At 24.5% G+C, this 11,405-nt stretch overlaps 1 protein-coding gene across 2 annotated transcripts; it reads right to left on the reverse strand.

The window, feature by feature from the left end:
* Positions 1–404: 404 nt before the first annotated feature.
* Positions 405–9,957, reverse strand: LOC137836786 (bidirectional sugar transporter SWEET6b). Of its 2 annotated transcripts, XM_068645519.2 has the most exons (7): positions 9,867–9,957; positions 4,329–4,389; positions 4,111–4,147; positions 3,657–3,873; positions 2,996–3,157; positions 2,748–2,870; positions 405–714 (listed from the first exon to the last, which is right to left on the reverse strand). In XM_068645519.2, exons 2-7 carry the CDS (start codon positions 4,369–4,371, stop codon positions 559–561), a joined length of 738 nt encoding a protein of 245 aa, XP_068501620.2. In that variant the 5' UTR covers positions 4,372–4,389; positions 9,867–9,957; the 3' UTR covers positions 405–558. The 2 variants fall into 2 exon arrangements, with proteins under 2 accessions (XP_068501620.2, XP_068501619.2); XM_068645518.2 differs by lacking the exon at positions 9,867–9,957 and having other exon boundaries at positions 4,329–4,498.
* Between the last annotated feature and the right edge of the window lie 1,448 nt (positions 9,958–11,405).

An 11,405-nucleotide genomic window follows, 5' to 3' on the forward strand; every position in this document is an offset into this window, starting at 1 on the left:
TAAATAACACTTTAATTAATTTAATAAATGAAGTGTATGTATCCGTATTTGTAGTGTATATATTTATTTTTTATTAGACAATTTTATCTTTTAATAAATAAAAATATTTTATCTATTTACTTAATAACATAAATAATTGAATTATTTTATTTTATTTTAAAGGAACTAAATAAATTTCTTTTTGAACAGTTAATTAATAGTTTTACATTTTAAAAGTTACGAAAAGACATTTTTGTACTCTGTAATGGTGGCCTGTTTGGTAATATCAGGGATATATACTGGTTAAAGTTATATATTACTTTTAAAATCAAACTTAACTGATTTCACATTTGTCCTCATAAAATATTTACACATTTCACTCTAGAGTTGCAAAATGAAAATAAAATACAAAGTAAATCTTAGCATTAAACATGTAACACATGCATATTATAAAAGCAACCATTATGTATTATCTATATATAAATCTCTTTCTTGCATTTGAAACTTGAGAGGCATAGTGAAGAGAGAGTAAACAGAAAATAAAAGAAAAAGAAGTTGTGAATCCATATTGATGTGTCATCATACTGCAACTGTTCCATTTAAGTTGGAGAGCTGAACCCCATTTGGTTTCAAATCATGATCACCATCATCATCTTTTTCACTGTTGCAGGAAGAGTAGCAAGCATATAGAATGAGCTGAACTAGTCCAGAGATTGCACCAATACCGTTACTGATCTGAAATAATATATATAAAAAGGTAAGGGTAAAAATGAAAACAACTTTAATAATGATTCACGCTAATTTTTATATATGCATGTCAATGTTATAGGAGTGGACATATTTTTAACATTACTTTTATCTGAATCTTTCAATTTTCTTACCACATCGAATTTATCATATATTAAAATGATAAAAAAAATTAACAAAAACTAGGAAATTGATTGTGGAATAGGAAATGAGTGTATATCAGGGAAGAGTGAAAATAATGATAACAAATGGGTTGGGTTAAAGACTAAACACTAATCTCTGACACTATGGTTCGTTTTGGGAGAGTAGCGTTCACGTGATGAAAAAAATGAGAATGAAACTAGTTTAAATTAACTTATTTACATGAAAATAAAAGCAAAATGTAAAGAAATAAGAAAAAAAGACAATTGGGTTTGTTTTAAAAGATGAAATTACCTTCCTCTTATGATACAATCTATCTATAATGTAAAGTTGGTAAGATTTCATGATTAAAGCGCAGACGAAGTAGAAAAAAGGCATAACACCAAATAGAGTAATCAATTACTTAATTAATTAATTATGATATATATATATAAATTAATAAAATATCAATAAAATTAAAATCAAACTGTTATATAAATTAAATATTAATAACAATATTAAAACTGTTATTATAATTAAAAATAATCATATTGTTACTAATATTAATAATAAAATATAAAAAAATAACAATAATAACTTTATAAAATACTAATAACATTAATGTTAAAAATATTAATAATAATTAAATTAAATTAAATAATTATAAAATTAAATATTTATAAACAATAATGAATAATAATAATAATAAATTTATAAAATAATAATAAAATAATTATTTAATAATTATTTAAAATTAATTTATAATATTAAAGATAATTTAGTCAAGAAATTTATATTATAACTATTTTTATTGAAATTTTATTTTATTTTTAATTTTATTTTATAAAAGTAATTTTTTTTACATTTTTACATGCATAAACAATTTAAAATAATTTGTAATTCTTTTTTAATCGAGTTCATATATTGTAAAGAATAACACTTTAACCAAATGCAGATAACAAGTATAATAATTTATGATCATTTCTTATAAATTCATCTTAAATACAAGATATAAAGATATATAGTAATTTTATAAATTTATCAAAAAAATATATTTTATCTATCATATTAATAAAATTATTCACAAACTCTTCCTTTATATTTGGTTTTAAATTAATTTTAATCACAAAGGTAAAACTATAATCTTACAATTTTATTAATTAATTTTTTTTTAACAATCACACTCATCACATCACTCATAACTTCTTATAAATTTTTCTTTAACTTTCCACTATTTTTCTCTCCATTTTCATTATTTTCTTTTTCTTCTCAAATACATTCCTTTAAAAAAACACACATGTTAATAATGTTAATAAGAATGTAAAAAAGAAAAAAAAAAGATAAGTTCTTATTTATATATAAGCTTCAAATTAAAAGTAGTGTTTATTTAAATCTCAATTCATAATATTTCTTCCACTAGTTAATTTTATATTAAAATACTCTTAATTATCGTTAATAATAATAATAATGGAAGAATACATTGTCAAATATTTAAAACAAAAGAAAATGTATTAATAATAAAGATAGTTATGAGAAAAAAATATAAATTTTGGACAAATTTATTGTCATTGACTAAATGAACTATTTTATCTTCAATATGGATCAATTTAACTCTTTTTTTTGGTGGATCTGTATAGATGACCTGGTCATTAAATTAATTTGAATCCATTTCCCCTTTAAATAGGTTGTTTTTCTAATCAGATTTTTTGTATTCACATGTCATGATTTAAATATTTTCTAACCAAATTCTGTCCGTACACACATCATGATAATATGATTCCTTTAACTACTTGTTTAAGACCCTGAATTCATTCCCACTCAAACCAACCACATTTGTCATGATTCACCAGAAATAGAAACAATAAGAGGACAACAAGGTGAGAGGTGAAGTTGATACTTACCAGTACATAAAGGTCAAAGGGGTGGATGAGGGCATAAGTTGTCCAACACACACCATTAAGAAAGTTAGCCAAAGAGAGCCAGAATGGCATGTATTTCACACTCTTAGTTTTTATGACCTTTGCCTGTTCATCATGCATACATAGACACATATATAATATGGTGTGAAAAATTGTTATACATTAACTATTATGTATATGGCTCCATAATCAAAGTTATCTGATAGAAATTTATTAAATAGAAGACTTACCATAACTGTAAGAGGAGAGACATACATCATAACATTGAAGATATCAGAGAGAATACCAACCACTAATGACCTTTTCTTTGTGCCATGCAGTGCCAGCATTGTTACAAGAACAACGGCAGCAAAGAAAATAAGCTCGACGAGAAGAAAAACCAGTATCTTTTTCTGAAGTGAGGGAAGAGACAGTGAGTGTTAATGAGAATATATTCAATTTCAAGTAATCAAATATAGCAGAACATTTGAAAAGAACAAAAGCTCTTCTTTGATCTTGGGCATCTCTTTAAACAAAATATAGAATTGATTTGGCAGGTATGGTAACCAATTGTGTTTCTAGTTCTAAAATATAACCAATAAAATCTATGACTCGTTACAAATCGACAAAATCAGCAATACTGAACCCAGATGATTTTCATCCAACTTAATCCTGACTTTGCATATATAATATATATTTAAGTTGCAATGAGTGGTTAATATTTTCCCGTGAGAGGACTATGTAAAAAAGAGATCGATGATTGATACATACACTTGAAAGATGAGTGCAAAAGAGTCAAAAAGAGAGCTAAATATAGGTGATTCTGGACAATAAAAGGTATTAAAGTGGGACCATGTTATATGATGGAAATGTTGAAATGAATGGGCATAATGAGAGGGAAATGATACGCACCCGTCCTTTGTTGGAGGCATAGATATAATATATGGTAAGATAGAAAAACTCAAAGACAAGGCCAACACTATTGATAGTGAGAACCAAAATGCTGTTTGGATGCACAAAAGGCATTCCATAGAAAACCCAAAAAGCACAGTTCAGAAGCGTTGCAAGGTACGGATCCGGCTTGAACTCCTCAACACTCTTCTTCTTCACTATTCCATAGAAAGTTGGCCTGCACTTCATTTCAAAACGAAATCAAAATTTCCACTAAAATTATCATCATAAACGCGAATAAATTCATCTAATACCACCATTTCTAATTAGATAATAATACAAACATAAACGATCATTTTATGCAGAGTGTTATATGAGATTAATTACTGAAAGCGACGTCTAACAAATAAAAAAGAATAAAAAAGGAAAAAAGAAAAACAGAGTGAAGAGAAAGAAGAAGTGTTTGTTTACGTACGCAGGTGAGAAGAACAAACCAAAGGAGATGACATTGCCTGCACAGAAGATCACGATGACGCTAAACCGATTAACATTTGTTTAGTTTACTTTTCAAGCATGATTACGAAGAAAATAGAGCAAATTCAGAATATGCTTCAAATTAATATTCCAAATTGTTTCACTACGCAAAAATTGATGTTGAGATTGAGAGGTTGAGAAATTGAGAAAAGGAAGAACCTATTATTCCGACGACGTTTCGAGCAACTGCAGGGTTCACCATTCTGAAACTTTTGCTTTTCTGCAGAGAGAATTAATGGCGCAACAGAAAATCACAGAATGGAAGAGAGAGTGAGAAAGAGAAAAAGAGAATGCATGAAATGAGATTGGGCACTGGTACAAGCCAGAGACAGCTACATATACTTACCTACTAGAACTTTCCTTTTATATTTCTGGAATGATATATATTTAAAGCAAAAAAAAAAATTACATAAAATTGAGTTATGATTTTTAACCTAAGGTTGAATTTGAATGTTATCACCAAGATAATTTTAACCTAAGGTTGAATCACATATTTTTAACAAAAATTAATCATGAATGAAATTTGTGATTATTTTAAGCTCTAATGATAGACATAAAATGGATTTGCAAAATATATTTTGACACTATGAATACAGAGACACTCACACGGACATGGAGATACGTATAATCTTTAAAATGTAGGATACGGATACACGGATTTATATATTATATAATTATAAATTATATAAATTGACAATAAAGATTTATGTGCACAAGTATGTTTTATATTATTTTTTTGGAGCAAAAAGATATTTTTCATGACTAGTTCAAAAAGATTTATTTTTTATTTTTATAATCGTAATAAAAATTTATACAATAAGTTTGAGTTTTTAGAAAACTAATGTATTTTTTCTTTTTAAAATTGTGTTAGAATCATACTAGAATTGTTAGAAATCAAACAAATACTTCTTGAATTGGACACTTCAAGGATACGTATCCTACAAGTGTCATACAAGTGTCTGATACGAGTATCTGACACTGACATGCCATTTAAGAGGAGTGTTCGAATTTTATAGGTGAAAACACTCATCTCATATTTTAATAATTTTTTTAATTTAAAATATTATTATATTATTGTAAATATTTGTTAAATATGTGTTTACTGGTGTTAAAAGAAACTTTTCTCTTTGATGTCGGTGTTCTTCTTTCATCTTCTTGGTTCATGGAATTAATGCATCTTATTCAGCAATGATAAATATTTTTTGCACAATTAATTATGCATTGAATGAATTCTTTTAAATAATGTAGTTACATTTAAAAAAAAAAGATATATATAACTGATTAAAACAACATTTGAAAATTAAATAAAGAGAAGTCAAAGAGTATATATAATTTATAATTGTAAATAATTTAATAGTATTTTTTGTGTGTGTAAACTTTTAATGAATAACACTTAAATAATACTTTAAATATATTTTCAACCCCTATAAAACATTTTTCTTTATTTCCCATTTTCTTCTAAATTTTAAATTATTATATATATACTGCATACTAATTAATATTTTCTTTATGAATTAGTTCGTTTTCTTTTTGCTAATTACTATTTATAAAAAAATATTTATTAATGGGTGTGCTTACAGAAAGATGTAATTATTATTTGTTTAAATATATAACAATTACAAATAACGAAATTGAGACAAAAGTAAGATATTCGTAAACGTTTCTCAATTCACTAATTGTTTTTAATATGTACGAGAAAACCTTAAATAAAAGATAAAGTGAAATGTAGAGAGTAAGACACATGTAAACTAACTCAATAATAAAATGAATAATAATGCATTGACTTCTTTTAAATTTTCAAAAATTTTCTTGAATTGATTATAACTAGGGAAGTTATCACATTTATGGTAATAAAAAACAATGGATACAATTAAAATTTTAATTATTATAATAATTATTATGGATAATGTATTACATATATTATGAAAAAATATAAATGAAAATAATAATGACATGCGAAGAATATATGAAAAGTAAAAAGTATGCACAAAAGAACAATCTAAAATTAATATTTATTATTAATTCGTATAGATTAAATATTTTTTTTATGGATGTCTAAGAAATAATAGCAAACATCTTCTACCCCTTACAAGTTCCATTTATTAAAGTCAAAATTCTACTTTATTAATAGGAAAGAACAGAAGGAAGCAACAAATTAGGTACACCATAATTTATTTGAGTGTGTTGAGTATCTAAACAAGTGGAAAGTAGTGAAAAAGAGAGACAAAAAGAAGTTCTTCCTCTAATATTGAAATGGGTGGTTTTTGCTTATAAAGATGAAATTATCCTTGTTATAGATAAGAACTACTTGGTTGGTTTCATCTTTAAATGTCCATGACAATTTGTTTGTGATAAATTAGTTACAGAAAATAATTTCTTTTTGCAAAAAGAGGTTTTACAAAAAGAGAACATAGAAAAATATTTTAATATTTGTCTTTATAAAATGATAATTTGTTTTGTTTAAGAATGTACTTTAACATTGAATTGGAGCAAAATGTTATAGTACCGATAGAGATAAACATCACAAATTATCGAGGATGTTGTAAGAAAAAATAAGTGCAAATCAAAGTTGCATTAAATAAAACAATCAAGTTAAAGCTTGTCAAATGAAAAAGGGGACGCATAGAAGTTGAAGTTGAAGTTGCTCAATTGACTATAAACAATCTCTTAAAGATTACTTATTTTCCAAAGCACTTAAAAGTTTTTCATCGAGAAGAACAATAACAACAAACGAGAGGATATATTATGTCAAGTCGTTGTTCATACTAAAAGCACTCTTTTAAGTCATTGAAGTTGCTCAACGACTATAAACAACCTCTTAAATATTACTTTTTTTTTCAGAGTCTATTTAAAAGTTTTACATCCAGAAGAAGAAACGAAATCATATATTATGTCAAGTTGTTCAAACTAAAAGCAATCCTCTAAGCCAAAGAATAGATATTAGAAAATATATCAGACAAATGATTTAGAGAAGTTAACAAGATATATCATATGAAAGATTTTTTTTATGATTATTTTATAAATTAAATCATTGTCTTAGCCCCATCAACAAAATAATATTTATAAGAAAATAAGTTTGATTAACTCACGGTTCAACTCTTTCTTATTATGATTTCCCTATTTTTCATAATGTATTATATAATGTTAAATGAATTATGATTGGAAATAAATATTTGATAATGGAACGAAATTTTTTAGTAATAATTTATATGAGTAGTTGAATAATAAATCATATTAAGTTAATTTATGAGAAATCACAAATGTATGTTTCAATGATGTTAAGATCCAAAATTTATAACTTTATTTTTTTTTATCAGCAAAGAAATTTATAACTTTATACGAATTCACTTTTTGCTAATAAAGTAAAACTATATTTATTAGTATAGTGTACAAACATTAAGTGAGATTTTAAGTTATATTAATATCCTAATTTTATATATATATATATATAAATAAAAGAAAGGAACTGTTAATTATGCGAAATTAAAAAAAAAAAGTTTCAAGTTTAATGTGATTTTCAAAAGTTTAGGGTTTAGAATTTTAATTAGATGAAACAAGTGTTGGATTTGTGATACTAAATACCTAATGTTGTGTTCTAGATTTTGTCTGTATACATATAATAATTTATCATCTAAATTGATTTATTTTAGTTTGTTTGTTTTGAATGTTATTTGTCTTGTAGTTTGATTTTTTGTAATCGTATTTTATTATAAAAATATATGATATCACACTATTATGGATATAGAAAAATAGATATAGGGATGGTTCATATATCTATATAATATGTTTTCTTATTTTTTAAATATAATATATTTGAATTTATTAAATATTATGGATAGTAGAAATTCTCGTAAATTTAATATTTAATTTGAGAAAGTGCGTCACCAACGAAAATGATGGTTAAGTGTCGTTAAGTTCTTTCATATATTTTATACACTGAAGATTTACAAAAAAAATAAATAATATATTAAAACTGTGAATTCATTTTTTTCAAACCACATGAGATATTAATTTTAAAAATAAATTATAAACGATTTAAACATTGAAAGTCGGAATTGGAATAATGAATTTTTTTTTTGTGTTAAATAAAACTGATTTTGAAAAACAATAATTTGTAGAGTGATTATTTTTCTAAACCAAACACACATTCCAAATTATTCTAAAGTATTGAATTAAATTACTCAAAGTAGAAAAGTGGAACCTTAAATTATTTGTTACATTAAATGAAGATGGGGGCACAAAAGTAATCTTTAAGTCATGTGACTCTCATTTTAGAGCCACCAATTTCCACTTTTTCTTATCTTAAAGAAATTATATTTATTTTGGAAAAAAAAATCACTTTCATACTTTATTATATTTCTTACACATCAAAAATATTTAAATATTTAAAAAGTATCAGCTATCTTTTAAAATAATTGGTTTAGTAATTATAACTAGAAAAAAATTCTACTTTTTTTTTAAATTTCTATAAAACATATTTTTTTCTACAAATATTATAGAATAAAAATAAAAGGATAAAATATAAATTTCAAATATTTTTATATTCTGAAATTTTATATACTGAACCACTTTCATCTAATTTCTGTATCATAATTTGATTTAACTTATATGCATAAGTTGATTTAACTTATATGCATAAATTGATTTAACTTGTAGAAACATTTTATATTTTTATTTTATTATCTTATAGGTAGAGATAAAAATAAACGTACACCAAATCCAAACCAATTTTTTTCCAGAAAAAATAAACATGGTAAATCTTTTAACAAATTTTATACAGTTTAAAAATATAATAAGGATTGAGATTTAAAAATTAGATATAATACGACGACATATTTTAAAAAAATATTTCTTATTAATATAATTATTATATTATTTAAAAAAATCATATTAAAATTATATACTTATTTGAATTTTTAAGATTTATGTAAATATTCAAATATATAATTTCTTGAAAAATAAATTTGTAACTTATTTAGGAGAATCTTTATACTTATCACAAATATGTCAAGAGAATCTTTATACTTATCACATATATGTCAAATTATTATACGCTTGATTTTTATTATTATTAACAAATAATAAGAAATAAAGTATTTAAGGAATGTTCCAACCATAACATATTTTTTTTTAATTTACAAAACAAACAAGCAAATTCAGATTTCCTATAGGAAAAATGACAATTCACACTATAAAATCTTATATAATTTATTTTACTATTCTATCTTAATATATACAACTATAAAAAAAAATACTCAAACAAACTCGTAAAATACCATATTATTTGTTAAGTATAATGACATGTGCATTTGAGAAAATAATTATATGTAGAAGAATATTAAGTTTCCCTTTTAGAGATAGTGACTCGTAGTCAACATTTTCATCAAGACAAATGTCTATTATATGGAAAAAAAATTATTTTCTCCTAAAAAATACATTACATGCCTAAAATGAAAAAAAAAATTGCTCCTAAAATAAAAGTAAAATACAATAATAATTATATAATTTATGGTAGGTGAAGAATTATATTTCCAGGTTACAGCAATGAAAGATTGGTTGTTACTATCATGTTCATGAGTATGATTCTTTGTCTGCATTATAACAAAAAAACAAACAGAAAATGCTAGCAATGTAAAGTGTAAATGTAAGCACACACTAAAATAAGAGAGAAGAAGGAGAAGACAATGGAGCACACACCTTTTTCTTCAGTGTTTGAGTTGCTTCTCTCTGCTATAAAATTCTGTGCTGAGAAATCTTCGAAAGAGGTTGTGAATGATCATACAAAAACATTCCAAATGTATTTATAAGCAAGTGAGTTTGTGTAAGAGAGATAAGAAAATAAAAAACTATAGAACACTTATTTTTTTTTTATCAATAAAAATAAATAAATAAATATAAATCATTTAAAGAGTGATTCTTCTTATAAAAAAATAAAAAAATAGGATCTCACCCCACATTCTTTCTCAAATTTCGAAAAGAAACTACTAACAAATCTTACTCTAAAAACAACCAAAAAGATTTGTCATTGACAATGAAAATAAAGTGAAGCAAAATTAATGGAGAAAGAGTTAGTCTCAGAGCTTGTGATTACTACAAAGACGTGGCCATTCTCATCAAAGTGGGATAATGCAATGTTATTGCTTGCACAGAACAGAAATGGTTTTATTATTCAAAATTTTATAGCTTAGGATGATTGATGCTAGCTACTCATTATTGGGATAAGAGATAAGAGTATGAGTTGAAGCTTTAAGCTTTCTTTGCTTTTAAATATTGGATCCATTATTAATTTTGGAAAACATTATTTATGGTTTAGTCTAAATCATAATTAGATTATGGTTAACAATAATAATTAAATTTATGTATTTTTTATTAATGTATATAATTTTATTATGTTTAGTTAAATATGTTTTCGTCCTACAATTGGATTTTGTCCCTAGTCCAAACTTTAGACACGTTGGATGCTTGTAATAAGAAAACTACTGGAATGAATACTTACAAGTTTTTTTTTTAACATGACAACGAATCTCCAATGTGAACTATGTTATAATATTGTAACATCCACATCAGCGAAGAGTCAACATGAAATATTTTAACATCCTGATACACATTAAAAATTCGTTTTTCACGTAAAAAAAATTGACAATGACTCATTTCAATCATTTTCTTACTACAAATTACGACAAAGGAATCTCTAATATGAATTATATTATAATATTATAACATTCACATCAGCATGAAATATTTTAACATCCTGGTACACACTAAACATTTATTGTAAAAAATTGACAATTACTCATTTTAATTGTTTTCTTACTACAAATTAACATAATATCTAAAGTTTGAACTAAGAACGAATAATAAATTATGAATTTATTGAAATATTAATCTTTAATTTTCTAATAATCTCTATGGAAGTGAAATTGTAGCTTGACTATGCTATGAAAACAACTGATTAAGGCAATCTAATTCATGATCTAATTCATCAGAAAGAAAGAGTTAATTAATGAGAAACAGAAGACCCATTTGAATAAAAAGTGAAAACAGTAATAAGCACAGGAAAAGCTAGAGAAGCAAATAAGCAATTGCCAAATGAAGGCAAAGAGAAGACACTTAATGAATGTTTTTAACAAAGGTTTTGATGAATGTTGAAGTGCCATAAACTGTAGGGTAAGTGGTGTGTAAGAGTAATTATGTTGCATTTTGACTCTCTTTGTTTTGGTAGTTGCTTTCATTGAT

The sequence above is a fragment of the Phaseolus vulgaris genome, chromosome 4, assembly GCF_051622355.1.
Source record: "Phaseolus vulgaris cultivar YP4 chromosome 4, ASM5162235v1, whole genome shotgun sequence".
NCBI lineage: Eukaryota > Viridiplantae > Streptophyta > Magnoliopsida > Fabales > Fabaceae > Phaseolus > Phaseolus vulgaris.